Source organism: Sycon ciliatum, chromosome 12 (genome assembly GCF_964019385.1).
Source record: "Sycon ciliatum chromosome 12, ocSycCili1.1, whole genome shotgun sequence".
Classification (NCBI taxonomy): Eukaryota; Metazoa; Porifera; class Calcarea; order Leucosolenida; family Sycettidae; genus Sycon; species Sycon ciliatum.
This window is the reverse complement of record NC_088654.1, coordinates 27,680,338-27,702,066: the sequence shown is the minus strand read 5'-3', so window position 1 is coordinate 27,702,066 and position 21,729 is coordinate 27,680,338. Positions and strand designations below refer to the sequence as shown.

The 21,729-nt window shown below is 48.1% G+C and overlaps 3 protein-coding genes and 1 long non-coding RNA gene across 4 annotated transcripts in view; 1 reads left to right on the top strand and 3 right to left on the bottom strand.

Annotated features, from left to right (window-relative positions):
• Positions 1–2,310: 2,310 nt before the first annotated feature.
• Positions 2,311–9,487, bottom strand: LOC135828933 (uncharacterized). The gene is made up of 4 exons (XR_010555775.1): positions 9,415–9,487; positions 8,689–8,870; positions 2,700–3,006; positions 2,311–2,355 (listed from the first exon to the last, which is right to left on the bottom strand). It is a non-coding gene; the product is annotated as an uncharacterized LOC135828933 (long non-coding RNA).
• A 2,857-nt stretch (positions 9,488–12,344) lies between these two features.
• Positions 12,345–21,729, bottom strand: part of LOC135828229 (uncharacterized) — an 88,095-nt gene continuing 78,710 nt past the window's right edge. The window contains exons 3-6 of the mRNA XM_065340681.1: positions 14,293–14,609; positions 13,919–13,987; positions 13,613–13,727; positions 12,345–12,890 (exon numbers count right to left, since the gene is read on the bottom strand). Of these exons, the coding sequence (XP_065196753.1) occupies positions 12,856–12,890; positions 13,613–13,727; positions 13,919–13,987; positions 14,293–14,424 (351 nt within the window). The 5' untranslated portion in view covers positions 14,425–14,609 and the 3' untranslated portion in view covers positions 12,345–12,855. The remainder of the gene's footprint in view (positions 12,891–13,612; positions 13,728–13,918; positions 13,988–14,292; positions 14,610–21,729) is intronic.
• LOC135828228 (lysine-specific demethylase 2B-like) lies at positions 14,617–18,070 on the bottom strand. Its single transcript, XM_065340679.1, has 4 exons — positions 17,761–18,070; positions 17,398–17,494; positions 16,494–16,600; positions 14,617–16,008 (listed from the first exon to the last, which is right to left on the bottom strand). The coding sequence occupies exons 1-4, from the start codon at positions 17,907–17,909 to the stop codon at positions 15,906–15,908; spliced, it is 456 nt and encodes a 151-aa protein (XP_065196751.1). The 5' UTR covers positions 17,910–18,070; the 3' UTR covers positions 14,617–15,905.
• LOC135828369 (uncharacterized) lies at positions 19,426–21,684 on the top strand. The gene is made up of 2 exons (XM_065340820.1): positions 19,426–19,622; positions 19,714–21,684. The coding sequence occupies exons 1-2, from the start codon at positions 19,516–19,518 to the stop codon at positions 21,389–21,391; spliced, it is 1,785 nt and encodes a 594-aa protein (XP_065196892.1). The 5' UTR covers positions 19,426–19,515; the 3' UTR covers positions 21,392–21,684.

Sequence of the window (21,729 nt, the reverse complement as noted above, 5' to 3'; positions counted from 1 at the left end):
AGCCTGAGGAGAGGACGTTGTTTGCCTGGTTGGCATTGCTGGTGTCAAAACTGTCCGCGGCAAAACGCCAGGGCCTAACCGTGTGCGAAAGAGCATCCGGCCAGAACCCTTTGTCACCGACTGTGTTCTCATCAGCTGCCTCGACGGTCACCCGTGCGTAGGCAGTTCTGAAGTGCTTGGATGCAAATATGACACCTTCCTGAATCTGCACTCCTCGGGCAGAGCACCATTCAGCAATTGATGATGCGGAGCAGTGTGGCTGCACGTTGCCAACGTAAAACACTTTGCGTTTGGCCCGGGGTGATGCCGTGAGGTCTACTGCCGGCTCGCTATCACGAGCCGGCTTGGTGTAGCGGGATGTTTCCACCCGCCTTGTTATGCTTTGAGCTAGCTGGGACTGACTACTAGTATCTGCCGCGTGCCTTTGTCTCTGGGCGGCTCGAGTGCGTCTGCCCTGGTGTTCCTGCCATTCATGTACTTGTTGTTCAGTATCGGTGGACCTACGGGATGCATCCAGGCCTGCTGCGGGGCTGGAGCTACGACTTGGAGTAGTGCTGGACCTACGGGATGCATGCACGCCTGCTGCGGGGCTGGAACTACGACGTGTAGTAGTGTTGGGTTGTGGCACACGCGTTTCTCCTGGCAGGCTGCCACTGCCGGCGTGTGTACCGTACGTTGGTACAGACCTGCCCGTTGTGGTGCTGAGCCTCGCACGTGCACTTGCAGTTTGTGTGGCGGTTCCTAGTACTACGTCGCTGTACTGGTGTGGCATGGCGTGCTGTGTGTGTACGCTAGTATCTCGTAGGTCAGCCATTTCCCGCCTCAGCTGTTGAATTTCAAGCTTCAAGGAAGCAATTTCATCATCTCTTCCCACCCTAATTGCCACTATTTCTTTATTCAGGTCCATTATTGTCGAGGACAATGCGGCCAAAGCAGTCGTGACATGTCCTATACCGGTCATACCTTCCAGGATGGGGTGGGACCCAATCCCCTCCTTCCGGAGCGCTCCCACCAGGTCGGGCCGTGAGAAGGAGTCCGCTTTCGGGATGCCAGTCCGGGTGGCCAGGTTTTGTAGACAGTCGAACGTCAGAAGGGCCAGGTCGACATGCTCATTGGTGGCCATAGTCCGCAGTACAAGTCACAGCTCCTGTAGGTTACAGTTACAGACTCGGAAAGGCTGATAGGAGCGGAGCTCCTAAAACTGCATCCGCACTCGAAAAATTCAAAAACATGAGAACGAGTTATGCAGCAACTATCCACGAGTGTAACAAGACTGTATCATCTTGTTACAGTCCTGGATAGTTGCTGCATAACATAACTCTCGAGTGTTTTCTTCTCTCTTTTACATTCGAGTACTCGCTTGGGTTTTTTCTAAAATAATCGTACTCGGAATAAATCAGAGTACTCGTTCATGATACATGCATTGACCATTGCAATCTGCAGTTTCAGAGCAGCAGTCAGTAGATATTGATGTGCAGACTGTGTGGTGAACATTTGTACATGAGTAGAGTGAGCCCAAATGACCCACCAATCAATATACATGTACCTGAGAAAAATGACTGCCACATGGTTCAATCGGGGTCGTATAATTTGATTTTTTAAGGCCCTTGGTGTGGAATTTTTAGGAGATAAAGAACACTCAAATACTCGAAAAATCGATCGGAGAAAATCAGAGTACTCAAACTCGGGATCTCAACGCCAACTTTCACCCCCACTAATAAATCATTTTTTTAAAGTTCTGAACTAACTAACTTACCTCCAGAGCCTCCGCAATGTCACCTTCGCACTCACTCTGAATGACAAACTCAGCAACTACCATATACTTGGTTGCCGTTGGCACGACCAGAAAGATCAAAGCTATATTGTACTTTGTCGTTCTGTATGTTGCATCAATTAGCACAAGCTGGCCGTACTTAGAGAGCAGCCACTTTTGCCATTGTTCCTGGTGGATAAATAGGAGGCGTGTGCTGAGTTGGTTGTCCAGAGTTGGTAGGGCTTCATCGTAGTCCCCACCCCCCACTCCCTAAAGGAAACAATAGCAAACATAGGAAGAAAGCTCACGACCCAGGCAGATGGTAGGTGTACCGCCACTCTAAAGGATCATTACGTTGTAGTAGAATTGCACAGATGCAGCTTTGAATATACATATACCTGTAATCCATGTACTCCAATGAAGGCATAGGTCGTGAATATTGGATGCCATGGCAAAATGTACATAACGCAATTACCTAGGAAGACATTCGGCATCTGCTGCCGTTCTTCTTCTTCTCGAAGTCCGTCGGATCCTTCTTTTGCTTCAACCTATAGACGAAATGTGATATCCGGGTGTCTCGCATGTTCTCTCCAACTTTCCACCTAAGGACAGATAAATCACATTACCAATATAGAGTATTTTTATGATGGTTTAATAGATCGCGGTCTTTAATACTGGATACCTGTAGAAGAAGGGCTACGAGGGAGAAAAGCCACAAGGTCAATTGTTACAAAGAAAGTAAAAGGGATAACTTACTTTCAGAAAAATAATATGAAAGTATGGTTCATGTCCATGGTGATGCATACATGAATCACATTTGATGCAACAGTGGGTTCAAATCCTGCTTGGAACAGGACGGATTACTTCGTTGATATGGGCCAGTTATAAAATCCCTTCCGGAGACATAGAATGCAGCCACCACATTATAGTTGCATCTTCATAGTACCTTCATTCCAAGCTCTAATTGATCCACAACTGACATTTGAAGAGAGCGCAAAGAAGAAAACACGTGCCAGCGTACATCCTTGGCGTGAGGATGGTATGCACGGGACAAGCCTGCTGTGCTCTCCATTTTCAAGACGTTGGATATGTCACGCGGGCTTCGTAAACCAGCTACCACGCACTCTTTAATGCGAGCTATAACAGAAGGGTGTACCCTTTGGCTTAGTTGTGAGGCTGCCTTGCCAAGCATGGTGGTGACATCGTGACCAGGGTGACACTGACCAGCACTCAAAGGATACTGGAGAAGGAATCTATGAGGAGAGAGCAGAAAAAGCACACATCATTATTATGTGAGGTATTCAAAGACAGTGTCCAGACTCCCAGAACGTGGTTCTGAAAGTTTCATCATCAGTGCAAATAATGTATTCATTGCAGCTACTAGCAACGTTAGTAAAGCAGTAAAAACAGACAGGATCTACAGTTGACTTCGCTACTAACGACTGCGGATATAACAACAAGTTGTGAATAATGACAGAATTTCCATAACAATCAGCTCATCGGTCAATTTCCATAACTGTAATACATAAATATAATGATACTTCGGATATAAGGACTCTTCACGAATAAGGACACTTTTCTGATGCCCCGCCGCCGAGTGTCGCTATACGCAAAGTACACTGTACATGTACAGTGTGTATGGGTTATAGCGTGGTCATGTGAAAGAATAATTCTACTGCCTACTACAGTACGAGAATGAACTCTCACATGTTTTCATAATCATAACATGGATTTCATGTGCACATTTATTCTTACAAGCAATTTTACCGTACAGTAGAATATATCGGTCCTAAGAATGGACTTTGTGTAGCGAAACATGCCAGATCAGTACAAAGTATATCGCCTGTAGTAATAACATCCGTTTTTTTTTTTTTTTTTTTTTTACTACAAAGCACTGGCCAGCAACATAAAAGGGGAGGTAGACAAAAGTGGACAAGCGAACTTTGACAACACAGAGGAGCGTGGCATGCGTGCCGATGAGGTAGGTCAACCTCCCCCGACCTAGTGGTCTCGGGTTCAACAGTTGGTCTACGCATCAGGAAGGGGAAATGGACAGAGAAAGGGAGAATGAGCATGAGGAGCTTCCCAGGAGAGGAAGAGTGAGAGAGAGAGAGAGAGAGAGAGAGAGAGAGAGAGAGAGAGAGAGAGAGAGAGGGAGAGAGAGAGACAGAAAATGATAATAATAGAGACAACCGGTTATTCTCAGTGCTGGTGGACTTCAGTGGCCCATAGCCAATTGGTCTGGCGGAGGTGATGGTAGGCCTTGGTCTTGAATGTCGGCAATTTCTTGAGAGTTGGGCGTTCGGCGAGGATTGGGGCAGGCAGTGTGTTCCAGCTCTCCAGGACAAAGTATGGGAAGGAGCGGCGGATGAACTCTGGACTGGAGGCTGGCAGAGGAGTTGCGAGTTGGAAAGAGTGGCCACCGAGGGACTGGCGTTGCCGGCGCGTCCGGGGTGCAGCGTTAACTCTTGCTGGGGGAGGTACCATGTTGGTAAGCAGAGCTGGACCTGGTATGCATTGCAGCTTATACAGGTAGCACAGCCCGTAAACCTGCCTTCGGATTGCCAGGCTGGGGAGCAATGAGGGGCCAATAACCTTCATGGCTCGACGCTGGACCAGGTCCAGCTGATGGAGGTGACAATGTGCCGCACTTGCCCAGACGAGAGGGGCGTACTCCATTATAGGCCGTACAAATCCTTTGTACACAGTTAGGCGCCCTGCACTGTCCAGGATCCGAGATGCCTTTCGGAGCAGGCCGAGTCGCTGGTTGGCTCTAACGGCAAGGGAACGGATGTGGGCCCGGAAGGAGAGAGTACTGTCAAATAACACTCCTAGCAGCTTGAGCTGAGGGCTCTCAGGCACCTGCATGCCATCAAATGTGAGCTGTGGGACATCCAGGGATGGTCTGTGGCGGTCAAGGAGTATTGCCTGAGATTTTGATGGCTCGAACTTTATCTTCCATTGGGCACCCCAAGTCTGCAGGCGGTCAATAGATGCTTGGAGGCTATTGCAAGCAGCAGCGATGGTATCTGGGTTTCTGATTAGGGCATAGAGTGTTGTATCGTCCGCGTAGACAGCTAGACTGGAGCCTGGGGCTAAACACTGTTCTGCATCGTTTACATATAACAGGAAAAGAGTGGGACCTAGGAGGCTACCCTGGGGCACTCCAGCCTTGATCGGGAACAGTGGGGAGGACTGACCGCCAACAACTACAGTCAGTTTTCGGTCATGGAGATACGACCTTAGCCAAGCCAGGAGTTGGCCGTGGATGCCACATTGCTGTGCCTTCGCAAGGACACCTGGGTGGGAAACCTTGTCGAATGCCCCGGCAATATCAACTGCCAGGGCATGCACAAGACCGCCGCCAGCCAGGGTAGTGGCCCAGGAATGCTGGAGAGCCGTCAGTAGGTCACTTGTGCCCAGTCCACGTCGGAAGCCAAACTGGGACGAGGAGAAGAGCTGATGGGTTTCCAGGTGGTTCACAAGCTGCCGATTGATGATACCTTCCATGATCTTAGAGATGATCGTCAGGAGAGATATAGGCCGGTAGTTCTTCATCATGGATTTGGGTCCTTTCTTGTGCACTGGAACGACACGGGCAATTTTCCATGATTGGGGCTGGACTCCATTTGCAAAACACAGGCGAAACAATCTAGCCAGCGGATGTGCTAGTTCAGCTGCACACTCCTTGAGTACTCGTCCTGGGATCTCATCTGGACCAGTGGATTTGGATGTGTTGAGACGCTTCAGGCACTGTTGGACTTCAGAGACGCGGAAGCGGACGCGCTGCAGGCCCGGAGTGGTAGTGCAGGGTGTTGCTGGTAACTCAGCATTGTCGATGTCATTATCCCCAAGGCTACATTTTTCAGCAAAGAATCTAGCAAGGCACTCGCTCTTGGCTTTCGATGTACTGTGCTCGTGCCCGTCAGCATCAGTGAGTGTTGGCACGTCTGTAGTCCTACCCAGACCGGCGGCGCGCTTGACATTCCTCCACCAGTCCTTGTCTCTCATGGAACCACGTGTGAGACGCTCTCGGACTGTCTGCTCTTCAGCTTGTTGTGCACGATGTTGGGTTGTAATAGATTGAGTGACAGTTGTCATGAACGACTGCTTCAGGCATTCGCTGGGCCCCTGGTGACGCCAGGCCTTCCACGCTTTCTCTTTGGCACGTTGAGCCTCAGTGCATTCTGGTGTCCACCAGCTCGGATCGGACGGCCTTGTTTCCAGCATCTTGTGGGGAATAAACTGCAGCATCCCAGACACGATGTGCCTAGTAACAAGGCTGCATGCTTCCTCTGGGTCCTCCGGAAACTCAGCTGCCCAGGCAATGCGACGGTAGTGGGCACGCAGTCTGTTCCAGTCGGCTTGGCCATATCGCCACACACGTCTCCGTGTGCTGGGCTCATTTTCAAGCGGGGCTTGAGCGAGCACAGCGTGGACAACACAATGGTCTGACCTTCCTATCGGCGGCGAGATACCGGTGGTCACAGTACCAGTGAAGTCAGAGAGCACTAAGTCCAGGGTGTTGAGACCTCGAGTTGGTTCTTGGACATGCTGCATGAGGCTGTGGGCAGCGCTTAGTTCCTCCATGTACTCCCCTGCACGGGTGGTCTTAGAGCTGCCGAGCCAAGCCGTGTTGTGGACATTGAAGTCTCCGACCAGCATGGTGTGGGTGCCGTGTTTTCTGACGCTATCCAGGATGCCATCGAGGTGCTCAAGTGTTGAGATATCAGTGTCTGAGGCGGATCCTGGCCTGTATACAGCACCCAGCACTATCTTACCATGATGGGCAGACTGCACTGTGAGCCAAGTTACTTCGTGAACAGATGAGTCGTACTGATCTAGATGATGGTACGCCAATGGGCTGCGTATCCAGATTGCTATGCCACCACCATGTTCAGTCATGTCACGCCGGAGTGGGCCGGAGTACCCTGGGATGGCTGACTCGTGAAGGGAGAATTTCTCTGCGGTGATCTTGGTTTCAGTAACAACAGCAATATCAGCTTTGGAGGATACAAGCGCGTGTTGAAACTCTCCAAATTTGGACATGATTCCACCAGCATTTGTAAGGAGGATTTTCATTGTTGCTTGCTTGCAGTATCTGCGCTGCTGCTTTTGTTGTTGCTTGCAGTATCTGCGCTGTTGCTTTTGTTGTTGCTTGCAGTATCTGCGCTGTTGCTTTTGTTGTTGCTTGCAGTATCTGCGCTGCTGCTTTTGTTGCTACCTGCGCTTTGCAGTGGATTGGGCAGGGATGGGGATGTCTCTGGCGTGTCAGTTGGTGGGCAGCCAGGCTGAGCTGACCCTGGTACTGTCTTGTGAGTGTCGGATGTGTGGAAGGTCCACCTCCTGCAATAAAGTGGCCTTGGCCAGAAGTTGGCAGCCAGCAGGATATGCAGGGAGCTGGCATCCACAAACGCTCTTGCAGACATGCAGCCGCTAGCATTTACATGCATGCTACAGGTGTGGAGCACTACTGGTGTGTCGGAGTTGACGGCCCTGCTACGCAAATCAACAAATTCGCGTAACCGGTCTTCAGTTGTCTCCCTGCTGAGGTTACCAACATATACGACAGCTCTCTTCGCTCTGTGGGGCTCATCTGCAATTAGTTTCCATGCATCGTCGGAGATGGGCTGCAACACCTTTGTGCTCTTGTTGCGCTTTCGTCTCCGTGGCTGCTGAAAACCGTCATCCGCGTCACTCTCGCTCACGCTGTCCACATTGTGGCCAGGGCTAGCTGCTGGGCGAGCATCATTTTCAGTACGGGGCGCATCGGATGCTGGACCTTGGTTCAGCGCGCTGCTGTAGCTGGTAGATCTGCTCGTACTCGCACTCATGCTACACTGCCTGCAGGCTGTGCGGGGGTCAGTACGGGTACGGTCAGGGTTCGTAGTACGTCCTGGCTGGCACGGCTGAGGAGCTTTCGCCGCGGCAATGGCGGATTCTTTGAGAGAAGCTACCTCCTCCTTCAGCTCAGATACTTGTCTGGATAGCTCATCGAACCTATTGTTCAGGCGATCCTCGCGACCGGCGGCCTCGGAGACAAGTGCGGCCAGACTTTTTAGCACTGCCGATACATCCGACTCGATACTAGGCAGGGAGCCCAACATTTTCGTCTCAGATTCAGTCAAGGCTGATACACGAGAGTTAGTTCTCGTGGTAGCTCCGGGCATGGCAAGTTTCCGACACTACTCTACTTCTATTTCTAATCACTGATCTAGTCTACTTCCAGTCCGGCCTGATGCCGGCTGGGCTGCAAAAAAGGGGAAAAAAGGAGAGCCCGAAAAACGCGTGGCTCACTTTTCAAAATCCACATCGATTGGCCCGTCCAAAGCAGTTCTGATCTGACTCGCGTTGGGTCGTAGTGCTGCAGGTTCAACTATTGTGGTCATGTAACTCATGTTGCATAGCCACATGGTAATAGGCGATTCAGGCTACGGCCAAATGTGACCACGTTTCTACGACTCAGATGTATTTGATCAGGGATTGTGCATAAAATTTTGAAACATGACTGCATCACCATGGAAATTAAAGTTCAGACGTGATTTTGGTCGTAGTCTGAATCGCCTATAAGCCTATCTGACTGTGACCAGCCGCATGCACATTGCACAGTAGCACTAACTTGTATGTATGATGATCTTCCTGCCTCCTCGCACATGCACATGACATGTCACACTTGATTTATCGTGTGTAAGAAATATCGGAAATAAGAATAGAAAGTCGTTTTTCAAACACCCACGCTATAACCGATACCTACTGTACATGCATAACGTCTGAAAAAATTGTTGCACGGTCCCTGCTGGGAAAGAAAAGGCACCATAGTTTAGAGTGGTTGATTACTAAGATTAGGCATGTAGTTATGGACAGGCTCAGTTTCCTTCACCACTCCTAAAACTGCATGTATAGAAACATATCAACTGCATTATCAACCTATTTACCTTTCTTCTGTAGCCAACTTCGAAAAATCCTTACTGCTTTTGCACTGTTCAATAGCAGCAGTTAATCTCTGAAGTGTCCCTGCTTTCATTCTGGCATTCGCATCCGTTGGCACAGAAAATGATGGAAACTCCAAAACTCGGTGAGTAGTCGCTGTTGCTATGCAGCCTTTCTTTTTTCGAACCTGGACATTATTACAGCAATTGACATGTACAGAAGAGCATGATTTCGCGAATTTGCAGAGTCTGCAGAGAGATGTTATGATTACATAGGGGAAGAGGCCGGACCCTTCCACTAGAACGACATAAAAGCGTCAAAGATGAGTTTGGACGCTTCTTGCAGCTTCATTATATTGTAATGAATAAATATTATGTTGTGGACTAACAGGCACATCTCAAATTTCAAACTGTTTTTTACAGTTTAGTAAAAATTCTGTATTCACTCAACGTTTCAGTCTATGACCATCATCAGGAACGAGGAAATGACGGCTGGGGCCTGTTATAGTCCCTCAATTACTCTTGGGGGTTATGTACTCTTGATTATATCCATACACATTCGCAACACTCTCCAACCGGTCTCTGGGCTACACCAACCACTAAAAGAAAAAAGCTAAAGTCATCCAAATGTTCGGGCAATCTTCAGGACGACCGTTCGGAGAGTGTTCAAGTGTCATGGCCAGTTAAATGAGCGCAGGGATGTGACACAAGGTAGCAATGGCTCCAATATACCTTGAAGAGAGAGCCGCCTCGATATCTTCTCATGGCTGGGATTCGAGGAAGCCTGGTCCGCAGGTGACCGCGTTGCGTCGCTTGTGCCCGCAGGCTACGAAGAAAGAGAACAACAAAAGTCCAGCCAGATGATGGCATGGCACACTACACTACAGAATGATGCACACAGGATACGCAGGGCAAAGCAGCTGATACCATTGTACATTCTTCATTTCGTTTTCCCATCCTTCACGCCACCCCCTCGGTCAGAATCGAACTTAGGCTGTGTTTACATGAGAAATTTCAACCCGGAACTCGACCCGGGTTGAAAGTCTGTACGATAGACAAAAGAGGTGAGCGTTTACATGAAGACAGTTGACCAGGGTCAAATACTGATATGCCGCCAAAAGTCCACTTCTACAGTCCTGTATGGTCACGTGAATCCGTTCGCGTGAAATTTGCATCTGCAGTGCTGTTCAAACCTGGCGCGAGATACGCACAGAAGTACGTTTGTACGATTTTCTTGACCCGGATTGATTTCAACCCACCCCTTGGGGGGAGGGTTGATTTCCCCAAGGGGAGGGTTGAAATCAACCCGGGGCGAAATTTCAACCCGGGTCAAGCGCAATGCGTCATGTAAACGCGCCATTCATTTTGTGTACATGGCGGGTTGAAATCTGACCGGGTTGAAACGCTTCATGTAAACACAGCCTTATTGCTCTGGGGAATAGGTAAATACACACGGAGCAGCGTATGGCATACAAACATGTACAGACAGACTAATAATATAATTTTCATATTATAACCCCCGACGACACCGACCTGTTTAGCTTCATGGCATCTTTCCTTCCCGAACTGACACTCTTGCCGGCCGAGCACGCAGAAGGGGACTCCATGGAAATCAATAGGGACACACATTCGGTGATGCTGCCAGACATGTCGAAGGTCCTTGGCCGCGAGGATATCGATGGCACTGGAAGACAATGAACACAAGGTGACCACATACAGTAAGATCGGGCGCCGAAGAACACCTCGCCGAAGAACACCCAGGCTGGAAAACCGGCAAAATGTAAGAACAGTTCAGGCTAGAATTATCAGATTTAAGAACACTTTTAAAATTGTATACATTGTACATGTATGGGAGGTGAGTACATGCCATGTACACGTGTAAACAGTAACTGCTACATGTACAGTCATTCCTATTAAATTTTACGACACCCACTAGTGTAGAACTAGAAGTACTACAATACATGTACATGTACATGTACATGACAAACGTCATGTACATGTACACTCGACTCGCCGCGCGCGTGGGAATAAGAACGGTCTGGCTAGAATCAAAAATTTAAGAACTTTCCTAGGCTGCGCTCGAGCCCCTGCGTTCTTCGGCGCCCGATCTTACTGTATACAGTCCGCATACTGCTATTTTCGGTTGCGCTCACCTTCCCCTCTTTATGTTATTTCTATAACAATTTCGGTAAGTGTAATTCCGACACACGCGGGAAGTAGTTTTACACTTGCGGTCAATTTCCGGACCACATTGACAACTGCACAACTTGACATCGTAAGGACATTCAGCAGACTACACGTTATAGCTCACCTTCCAAGGAAGCCCTTCATCGTACTCCTGACCACAAAGTTTTCCCGTGGCAATTGCTCCTTTAAAAATGCTTCCAGCTCCTCCCTGGAGGCAAAGATTTTGCTGTCGGAGCATGGCGTGCAGCCCACTTCTTCCTCCACTTCCATCGCCTACTGTCCTTCTCTTACTACAATCAACAGTACATAATGTACTCTTGCACAATTATTGTAAACAAACAAACACTAGTGGCTAAACTCTGTGACAGGCGAAAATGAGATTGCACGCAGCCAAGACTAGGCCACCATCTCCTTCATCCATCATCCTGGGGACTTTCAAAATTTAATAATAATAACAATTACCCAATGCTGTAGACAGCAAGCAAGCTGACTGTGCGTTTGTAATCTCAACAGCCCTCCGACCTGTGCTTATAATGTTGTGACTGTACTTCCAGCACACACTAAACTCTGTACTAATAGGAACGTGCAGCACCTGCAGGTCACAATGCCATCAGTGCTAGTTTTAGTGTATTCTGTGGTTTGGATGATTACAAGTTAGTTGCGTCTCTAGTACACATTGCATAATCATAATAATCAGGGTGATAATCAGAGAGTCGTAAAATACCGGTATTTTACGACTCCCTGGTGATAATCCTAGGCTACATACTGTGGTGGGGCCATTGATGGTAGGTTCACGAAGATCACCAAGCCTGACAGGTTTGGTGATCTCTTTTGGTGCTACAAACAGTTCTCTGCTGTTTTGCTCTTTGTTTGCGTAGATAGTCGCGGCCTAGTTCACGTTTGTGGATGTACGTGCACCAGGCTCTGTTGCAGATGCTGCTGTTTTTAATACAGTTCAAGTAAGGCAAATTGCTTGGTGGAGAATGGCTCAATTATCGCACATGGACATGTGGGAATGCTGACATTCGCCCGTATGTTGTTGGAGATAGTGCCTTTGGCCTGAGTCCATGTGTAATGAAAATTTACAGTGACCCCAATCTAGCGCCAGCTCAAGCAAGTTTGAACTATGCTCCAATAAGGACACGGCGTGTAGTGGAGTGTGCTATAGGGAAGTTGAAAGAGAGGTTCCGTGTCGTTGCTGAGAGCAACAGCAAGGATCCAAAGTTAGTAAGCAAGGTCAACATGCTGTGCTGTGCAATGCACAATATCATTGAGCGCAAGGAAACGGCCTACCTTCCTCACTATCCCAACTATGCACCGCAGCCTCTAGTTGCAATGAATCCATCTGCTGCTTCTCTATTTGTGCATGGTCAATGCTCCCCACCTCGCTTACCCCGCACACAGATACACAAACACGCGGATGCACACGGCACACATACGCACATGCACACGACACAAACAGGAAATTCTTCATGTAAAATGCCATGCAAAGCAGTGGCCACCGTACTTCAGGAAGTCAGTTGTGGAACAAAATAATTCAACTACAACGTGTAGACAAGCTGACGGCCAAAGCACATTATAGCAAACATGACATTTGCCCAAGGATTGCAGTTTGCAGACCACGCCATGAAAGCAGCGAATACAGAATGTAATATCATACAAAGTGACAAGCAAAGAAGTGGCCACCATACACCAGAGACTTGCAGAAAGTCACATATCCAACAGATAGAAAAGTGAACAGCAATCTGGTACAGCCCACACAAGACAAAGCTGACCTGATACTTGTCCCAGGATCGCAAGTGGCAGATCCTTTTCGATGCATAACATGCAGGTGTACGTTACACGCATGGACAAAATCTGACCGTGTCGCCAGCATACAATGTCATCACATGTATACCCCACAAGTTACACACATGCACAGCAGAAGCACAATGAAAGCAATGGAAAAGTACGATGTGGTTGCTGAAGCATCTTCGCACTTCAAATTCAGACTTCAATGTGGTCGTCACGAGATGATATACCTGCAAGATACAAGTGATGCAGAAAGAAAGCAGAAGGTCGTGAGGTAGGCTATGAGACACCACAAACGGGTCACCTACATGTATGTTCAGGGCTAGTGCACTCGCACGCAGAATTATCATATTCGAGCATTTCTCAAACTGAGAAGTGCAAGGAAATCCACTTGCATGCACAGGAGCAATTTTGCCGCTGGTGTGATGCGCAATTCGAGACAATCTGCGATGCTGCGTGCTCACCTCTGATGCCGATTACTTCCTTGCTTAGACCGGCCCGGTCTGCTCTCCCTTCACTCTCTTCTAAATCCTACTTGAAGCAGTAAGGCTGTGTCACTGCTCCTACTGATAACCCAGTTAGGTTGTGGTCATTGTTGTGAAAGCAATATTATCGTCATTGTGGTAATAACATACGTTTTGCACAGCGGCTGGCGCTAGAAGGTGCAGCAAGCAGCACGCTTGTACTTCGGATTTTGCGATTTTTTCGAGGGCAATGGCTTCCTTTTTGCTTTAGCTACCTACGAAGTACGACCAAAAAATCTATGAGAAGTATTTTTGGAGCTGGAGTACGAGTGGGGTTGTCTGATAAGTGCTAGGAGAACCCTCCTTTGTGGCTGTAGAGCGCTAAAACGTGCCCTGTTGGCCGACATATCCGATTTTTTTTCTCCCGGGGGACACCCCCGTTGTACCACTCCCAACCGCCCTGTGACGCCCCTGTCATTGTGTCTTACCTGCTGTCTTTCTTGGAGATGCAGTAGCAGCTGAGGACTTGCATACAATCTCTGTTTCAACTGCAACTATTTCCACAATGTTGCCAGGTATTGGTGCGGGCGACACACGCAGATTCTACACACGCAGAAGGAAAGAACACACCATGAACATATACCTGTTACTACATGTACATGTACATGTTGCCACTGTCAAATATTCCACAGGCAGATGGTGGGGATGGAGAGGAGAGCAACATCAGCAACAGCAGAAGCAGCAGCAGCAATAGCAGCAGCAGCAGTACCACACAGCAATTCACCACATCATACCTCAGATTGTATTCCCGGTATGAGCATAAAATGTCCAGTGGCCTTGTCCTCGCGAAACCGGCTTTCAAACTAGTTCAACAGAATCTACAGCGCACGTTGCACAGGAGAATTCATACTCATTCAACAGAATATACAGCATACATTGCACAGGAAAATGCTTGTACATTGCAGAGGAGAATACTGGCTTTCATACTCGTTCAACAGAATCTACGGTGTACATTTGACAAGAGAATACAAGGCATAACGATTAAGCAAATCTACGCCAATAGTTATGTATGTCCCTGAAGATAGGCTACTGTAAAACCGGAAAATTTCGGTGGAGATTTATTTTCGGTAACTTCGGTTTTACCCACACATCACACACGACAACTTACCTCCACGGTCGACATGAGCTCCCCAGGATCCCCCAGCTCCTCGGGACACACTCTCACCATCGTCGTGGAAACGTTCAGCTCGGCCAGCATCCGTCGCAAGCCATCAATCTCATACGAGCTGAGACAGGCCATGTCCGAGAGCAGGCAGGACGGCGGTGATGGAGGTGGCTTGCCGCCTTGTGAGCTGTTCCCATCTCCTGACGAAGCAGCAGCAGCAGCTGCCGCCGTCGCTGGCGACTGGGCTGCAGTGTCATCCGTTGACAGCAGTGGGATCTCGGCGCATGCGGGCGCAGGAGAGAGCTTCGCTGCGTCCGTATCTGTCAGCGATCAGACAATCAGAATATACAAGCCCATATTTAGGCATAGGATAGCTGCCGTGAACAGCACTCAACCGGCAACACCCAACAACAAGAGTACTGTAATTTCACAAATTGTTGGTGTACTTTTTTTTCGGTACGTTTGGTGGGTCTGTTTCATACCTAAAGTTTCAATACACCGAACAGACACTAACACACGTAATCCAATAGGGAGCTGCTTCTCTGTACCTAAAAGTTCTGTTCGCCTAACCTGGCCTTTTGCCCTCATACTGAAAAATAGTGAGCACCTAAAATTTCTGAAATTAGAGTATATAACCCCCGAAGAGTGTGAAACTCCCGCACACCCTGCTGTCACCACAGAATTTCAAGTTGACGTCATTTTTATGATGCAATGTTCCACGCACCAGTGATTATTACGACATGTGTACGGCGAATCAACGCATCACACGTTTTTCTTTGCACTAATCTGTACAAGGTCTAATGGGGCTTTGTCCACCACAGATTCCGAATACGTCTGATAAATTGTGATAATACGTGTACTGTGCAGCCTCTTCCCTTGTAAGAATAAGATCCTGTGCTTTGACACAAGAGTACATGGGGTTATGTAATCTTGCTTGACAGGATAACTACATATTTATGTTTGGATACTCCGAAGTGCAGTGATCCTGTTTTCTATTATTGTTGATGATGGTACAAACATAAATATTGCATATACACATCTTCCATATTGAGCTTTTATTAGAGAGGTTAAGATTCACGTTATTTCTGACGTGACGCGAAAGTTCAGCTCGCGTTATTTGGCTCGCACGTCTAAAAACAACGCGAATGACCCGCAGCTCACGTCGAAATCACATCGACAAAGGACATCGCAGCAGAGACAGAATACGTTCTCGTTCTCAGGAAAATAAATTCAACAGCCACGGCCACATGGAGATCGTTTCCCCACATTTTGTATTTTTAAGACATAGAGGGAATCATAGTGGTACAAAGTGAAGTGTACGGAGATGGAGAGAGAGAGATGGAGGGAGAGAGAGGGAGAGAGAGAGAGAGAGAGAGAGAGAGAGACACACACACACACACACACACACACACACACAGACAGAGGCATAGAGAGACAGAGACACATACACACACAGCTCCACGGCAACATCGATGAACGACGTATGAGCATAACAAAACAGAAACCTTCATGCACAACTCCAAGCCTTGGAAAGCTCACACAAGGCATTGCCGTGGTAGAGTTGTAGAAGATATCACAGACATGCACAGCACAGCTCACGTACCGCAGTAGTTTCTTCAATGTCCGCTACGGCAAGCTGACCGCTTATGTTGAAACTGTGCAGAAAGTTTCCACCAAACACTAGCCAATCCACAGGAGTGTGAACTGCATGAATCCAGCCTGTCAACGAACAAACATACACACATACACACACATACACACACACACACACACACACACACACACACACACACACACACACACACACACACACACACACACACACACATACATACATACATACACACATATCACCACAAGCAACAGCAGGAGACCAGCAACAACAACAGCAGCTCCATCAGTAAGCCAGCAACAGGAACAGCACAAGTAACAGCAGTAGACCAGCAACAGCAACAGCCACACAATCAGTAAGCCAACAACAACAGTAGACCAGCAACAGCAGCGCCAGCACAACCACCAGCAGTAGGGCAGCCAGCAACAGCAACAGCAACAGCAGCACAATCAGTAAGCCAACAACAGCAGCAGCACAAGCACCAGCAATAGGGCAGCTACACCTGTAGTACTATCAACAGTACCAGCAGTCGGCCAGTAACAGCAACACCGGCGGCAGCAGCACCATCAACAAGAACAAACAAAACACATACTTTTGCACTTTGGGATATTTCATGTCGACCAGTCGGTTGGTGGCCTCCTGCTGCAAAGCGCGCAATGTTTCCGACCACACCAAGTCCACCCAATCCAAATGACGTACCTGCGTGCAACAACAACAACAGCAACAACAACAACAACAACAACAACAACAACAACAACAACAACAACAACAACAACAACAACAACAACAACAGCAACAGCAGCCGCAGCAAGCAAGCAGTAGGAAGAAGAAAAGACAAATGAGCAATTCATACACGGTTGCGAATACATACTATACAGCTTGTGATGGGGCATTGATAAACCAATATAAACACATTGCACAAACCAATCAGGAGTTAAAAATTCATACTTTCTCAAAACGAGCCTAAGCATGATCATGTATGACATGAGCCTCAAACGCCCACCAAACCCCCCCCCCCCCCCCCCCCCAACACGTCATAGAGGGGAGACAGTAGTGCAGTGGAGTGCTCAACTACAATGCACTCATTTCTCACGGCTCCTATCCGGACCTCCAAGTTACGGGCATCTTGGTCTACGGGGAACCCTGTGAGTGAGTTTTAGTGGATATATTACTACTTTTCTACCAATTTGTGGAAATACCAGGAGTGACGTAATATGCCAGATCTACGTGCCTTCCACATCAAGATGTACATAATTACGAACATTTCCAAATGAATGGCAGAGCCCCCGGTCCTGGACCGCCCGGATACAACAGATAAGAGTGTACTACATGTAACGTTACATGCATAGGATTGATTGATTGCAGCCTATATCAATCATATCTTCTGAAAATTGTAGTCCAAGTTGCTGTCTGATGATCGGTTAAAACCGTGAAAGTCTGAGTTACAGCAGAAACGCTTTTGATCCTCTCAAGTGTATGTAGGATTGCTGACGTACCAGACTGGGTGACTCCACTAGAGGCTCCAACTTAGTCTTGGTGAACTCCAGGCTAATGACGTTGTAGAGTTTGTCACGTTTCGCATTCGTGTAGTACCTGCACAAGAGAGTACACGGCATGCGCCAAACACACACACACACACACACACACACACACGCACACACACACACACGCACGCGTACACACACACACACACGCGTACACACACACACACGCGTACACACACACACACGCGTACACACACACACACACACGTACACACACACACACACACACACACACAATGTAGCTCCACGTCTCTTGGAACCTAAGAAAACACCCAAAAGACACCATGCCACCAAGACTTGCACTGAAAGGCTTACTTTGTAAAGTTTGCCATGCTCATGGTGGAGCCTTGTTGTGAGGACACATCCATGATGTCAATAGTACGCCCACGCCTGCCCATCACCCAAAGACCCCCTAGCGATCTCACTGGCCCATTGCCCGCCATCCTCCTGGCACCTCCACCCATCTGCTGTACACTGCCTCCCCATCGCCTCTTTCCGCGCTTTCATGCTCACACCTGCCTGTTGCCCGCCACCCTCCTGGCACTTATACTGTCGCGCCGTGGCCCGCGCCAGCTGTTCTCCCCATACCTTACACCAGATTTAGCGCTAAATTTGTTTATGCTTGTGGCCCTATGTATTTATAAGCATACTGACTCACTGTTAGGTAGACCCGAGTATCAGTTGTCTGATGATTGCCTAACGGCACGAAACTCAAGAGTAACAACCAACCTGAACGTCCTCCGCTGAGTCTGCTATGATTTGAAAACTCCGTATGGCGGAACCCAGATGCGCATGCAGTTTACGTAAGACTTTCCGTAGATCGACTACATTTTTTTAACTAACGTAACTACGTTATGCGCAACCTCTCTAATAAAGTACAGTGAGTGCTGGAAAATACTTCGACAACTGTGGACAGTCGGTTATAGGCGATTCACACGACAGCCACTTGCACGTTTTACGGCGAGTGATTTACGAGAAAAAGTGACTGTGTGGATTCACATGGCTGCACTCAACAGCGGGCACGTTTGCATTTTTGAATGATTCACCCACCAGTTGCCATGAGTATTTCAAATTTTCATAACACGTGTACAATAATTATCACGGTGAAAAGAGCCGCGTAAAAAATCAAGTCTTGTTTTGCGCTTTTTGCTGTAAATATAGTTTACTGCTTGCCGCAGAGGGGCTGAGGGCTAGACCCACAGGACACTTCTGATCATAACTCACTAGACCTAGTCTTTCTTAAACTTGCATTCAGTTTCGGCGGGGACAATACCCCCGACACACCACCAACACAATCTTTAACTGTCTTTGACACCATCACAATATCTATGCAAACACGGCCTAACGGACAAAGTCAAACAAGCCGTGACCTGATGTTGACACAGCCTGGTCAGTATGGAGCTTGCATGTCGAGTCTGCAGTTAAGGAATTCATACCTCAAAAGTTGAAGCGAAATAACGTGAACAACAAACTGTGGTATACTAGTAATGCGGGAAAATCAATAAATTAGAAAAATGTCACGTTCGGAAATTTTATTGGGTTATTATTGGGTGGTCATCCCGTTTGACTGTGCGAAGTAAAATTAAAACAACCAAATGGTTGGGTTGATCTGCACTGTGCAACCGATTCTCTCACCTTTCTTCCTCCAGCTATGCCTGTGACACCCTTTGTGAATCTGCGAAACACTAGTGGCAGGCCACGCGAAAATGAGAATGCGCGCAGCCAAGTTTAGGCCATCATCTCCTTCATCCATCATCCCGGCGGTAACTCCGCCCGTTCAATATCCAACACCAGTCCCCAGGAAAGAATAAGGCACGAGATTTCAAGTTCAAGGGCAAAGCTAAAGCCAGGGAGTCGTAAAAGGGCTTTTACGACTCCCTGCTTTTACGACTCCCTGGCTAAAGCCAATGAATGGCACTGATTTTTGATTTGCACCTATGCATAAAACATGGCGGCCAGATCGCCATCGCGACTTCGCACCTTTGTGCGGGGCAACTTGCTCGACGCGAGGCTCTCCTTTGTTTTCAGTCGTTGCAGTGGAAGACAGTTTCGATATTAGTTGACAGGAAGATGGCAGTCAGTCAGGATTTTTCCCAGCTCACCTTGAACCTTCTGAAGGTGAAGTGTGGAGAGTATGGTCTCAAGAAGTCGGGAAAGAAAGCCGATCTAGTTGCGAGGTGAGTTGTTTTCTTCCCACAACAAAATCTTATTTTTTTGAAATTATTTGTGAATCTGAGTTTGTTATTTATCTGCTCGTGTCGTTTACAGACTTGCTCAGCATTTCTCTGAAGGCGACGGTGATGGCAAGGAAGGGCCACCTCCGCCAGCTGCAGCGCTTGCTGTTATTCCCCACGACCCTCTGGATTTTCCTGTTACTGGGTGGCAGCCGATTAAATCTGCGAGTGGAAGGCTACTCTCCCTGTCGTTCTCCATGCAAACTATGGTTTCTTATTTCGTGGACACTATGACCAGCGATGGACCTGCCAAGAATTTCAAAGCGCTTGCTGCCACTGATAGCAAGTCAATTCGTCTGTATCGAGCAGGTTATGTCCAGAAAATCGAACTGATGAAGGCCAACAGCCGTGTGTACTACCGTGCCCGCTGTCAGCCTGAAATGAAGACCAAAGCTGACTACAAACTTCGGCTCGTTGCTCAGTGTGACTCAGGATCTGCCACCAGTGTTGTTGGTGCTCAGTGCACTTGTCCTGCGGGCAAGGGTGTTACTGCCAGTTGCAAGCATATAGCTGCACTGATGTATGGCTTGTCCGAGTTCACTCTGCTTGGGTTTAGTGACGCTCCGACGTGCACGGACATGCTGCAAAAGTGGAACCAGCCTCCTGCAGGTGCAGGTAAAAAGAGTGAGCCCATGCTGGTTCAAGACATGGAGTGGCGTAGAGGTGGCAGTACCACTGACAAATCTGCGCCAAAGAAACGTAAGCATTCTGCTGCAGAAGTACTTGACCCTCGTGCTGTTGCAAAGCGGATGGACTTTGCCCGGCGTGTGGAGGAATACGCCAACTCAACCATTCACTCCAACTCCATCCACCTAGCATTGCCTCTTGTTGCTGGTAGCTCAGGATTTGCTGCTAAGCAGAAGGAGGACAGGTTGCACAGAGCCCAAGCGCAGAAAAAGGAGAGACTGGCTAGGGCAGGGGAACAGAAGGACAAGTGGCAGGTTGAGCACAGCAGATCAGGTGATGTGACACCTGTGCCATCTGACTGCGAGTGGCTAACTGAGGACAAGCAGATGCTGTGGTACGAGTCCAATGTCATTCTTACTTGTGAAGAAGCCAATGCCCTGCAAGAAGCCACTGCATCCCAAACAACAAGTGAACTCTGGAGGAATGAACGAAAGAAGCGTATTACAGCTTCCATTGCCCATACTGTAGCTCATCGACGACCTCAGACTGACCCGTCATCCCTCATAAAAACTATCATTGATCGGCCGGCGTTCACCACTCCTGCAACCAGATGGGGGATTGATCATGAAGAAGAGGCACGATGTGCCTACGTAGCCCACCAAGCCAAGTCTGGCAAGCTGATAGATGTTGTTGCATGTGGCTTATTTGTGCATGCTGATGAATGCTGGTTTGGTGCCAGTCCCGATGGCATTGTTAGGGATGGTGATACATCACTTTTGCTCGAGATTAAATGCCCGTTTGTTGCTAGAGACCAAAGTCTAGCAGAGGTAGCTGGGTCTACTGCATCATTTTGTTTGTCCAACAAGGATGGTGTGCTTTCTCTCAAAACAACACATGCCTACTATACACAAGTGCAAATGCAGCTCTTTGCTGCAGGCCTTCAATTTTGTGACTTTGTAGTGTGGTCTCCCTGCAATGATCTTTTTGTTGAGCGCATTTCATTTTGTGAAGTGCATGTCAAGAAAACTCTCGCAGCTTGCCGAACATTTTATTTTGATCATGTTCTCCCGAAACTGGCTCTGTGATCAAGTTTCTTGGTAATAGATATATTCCTCGTCATCTGAGATGACCATTGCTCACTTTGCTCCAGTTCCTGTAGTCTTGACTTTTTACATTCTTCCCTGATTTGTGGCAATCTTTTCTTCTGTAAGTGTGTCTGAACTGTTCTATACGCTGCACTCTATGTTCTTTATTATAGCTTTTTCTGTTCTGCCCTGTTCTGTAGCTCCTTCTTGATATAAACGCCGTGATTAGATGGTGGATAGTTCCATCAGCTACCGGCTTCCTGCATTTGTACATGATTAGGTAGTGTTGTATACATGTACCCAAGACGGTGGAACTCTGCTGTAAACAGTGCGTTATA

Excerpts from the sequence above, each read along its gene's own strand:
- LOC135828369 (XM_065340820.1), top strand. The coding sequence starts at position 19,516 with ATGGCAGTCAGTCAGGATTTTTCCCAGCTCACCTTGAACCTTCTGAAG. Across the intron at positions 19,623-19,713 it reads AAAGCCGATCTAGTTGCGAG|ACTTGCTCAGCATTTCTCTG; the intron begins GTGAGTTGTTTT and ends TGTCGTTTACAG.
- LOC135828228 (XM_065340679.1), bottom strand. The coding sequence starts at position 17,909 with ATGGGTGGAGGTGCCAGGAGGATGGCGGGCAATGGGCCAGTGAGATCG. Across the intron at positions 16,601-17,397 it reads TAGTGGAGTCACCCAGTCTG|GTACGTCATTTGGATTGGGT; the intron begins GTACGTCAGCAA and ends TGTTGCACGCAG. Across the intron at positions 16,009-16,493 it reads AAATATCCCAAAGTGCAAAA|GCTGGATTCATGCAGTTCAC; the intron begins GTATGTGTTTTG and ends GTTCGTTGACAG.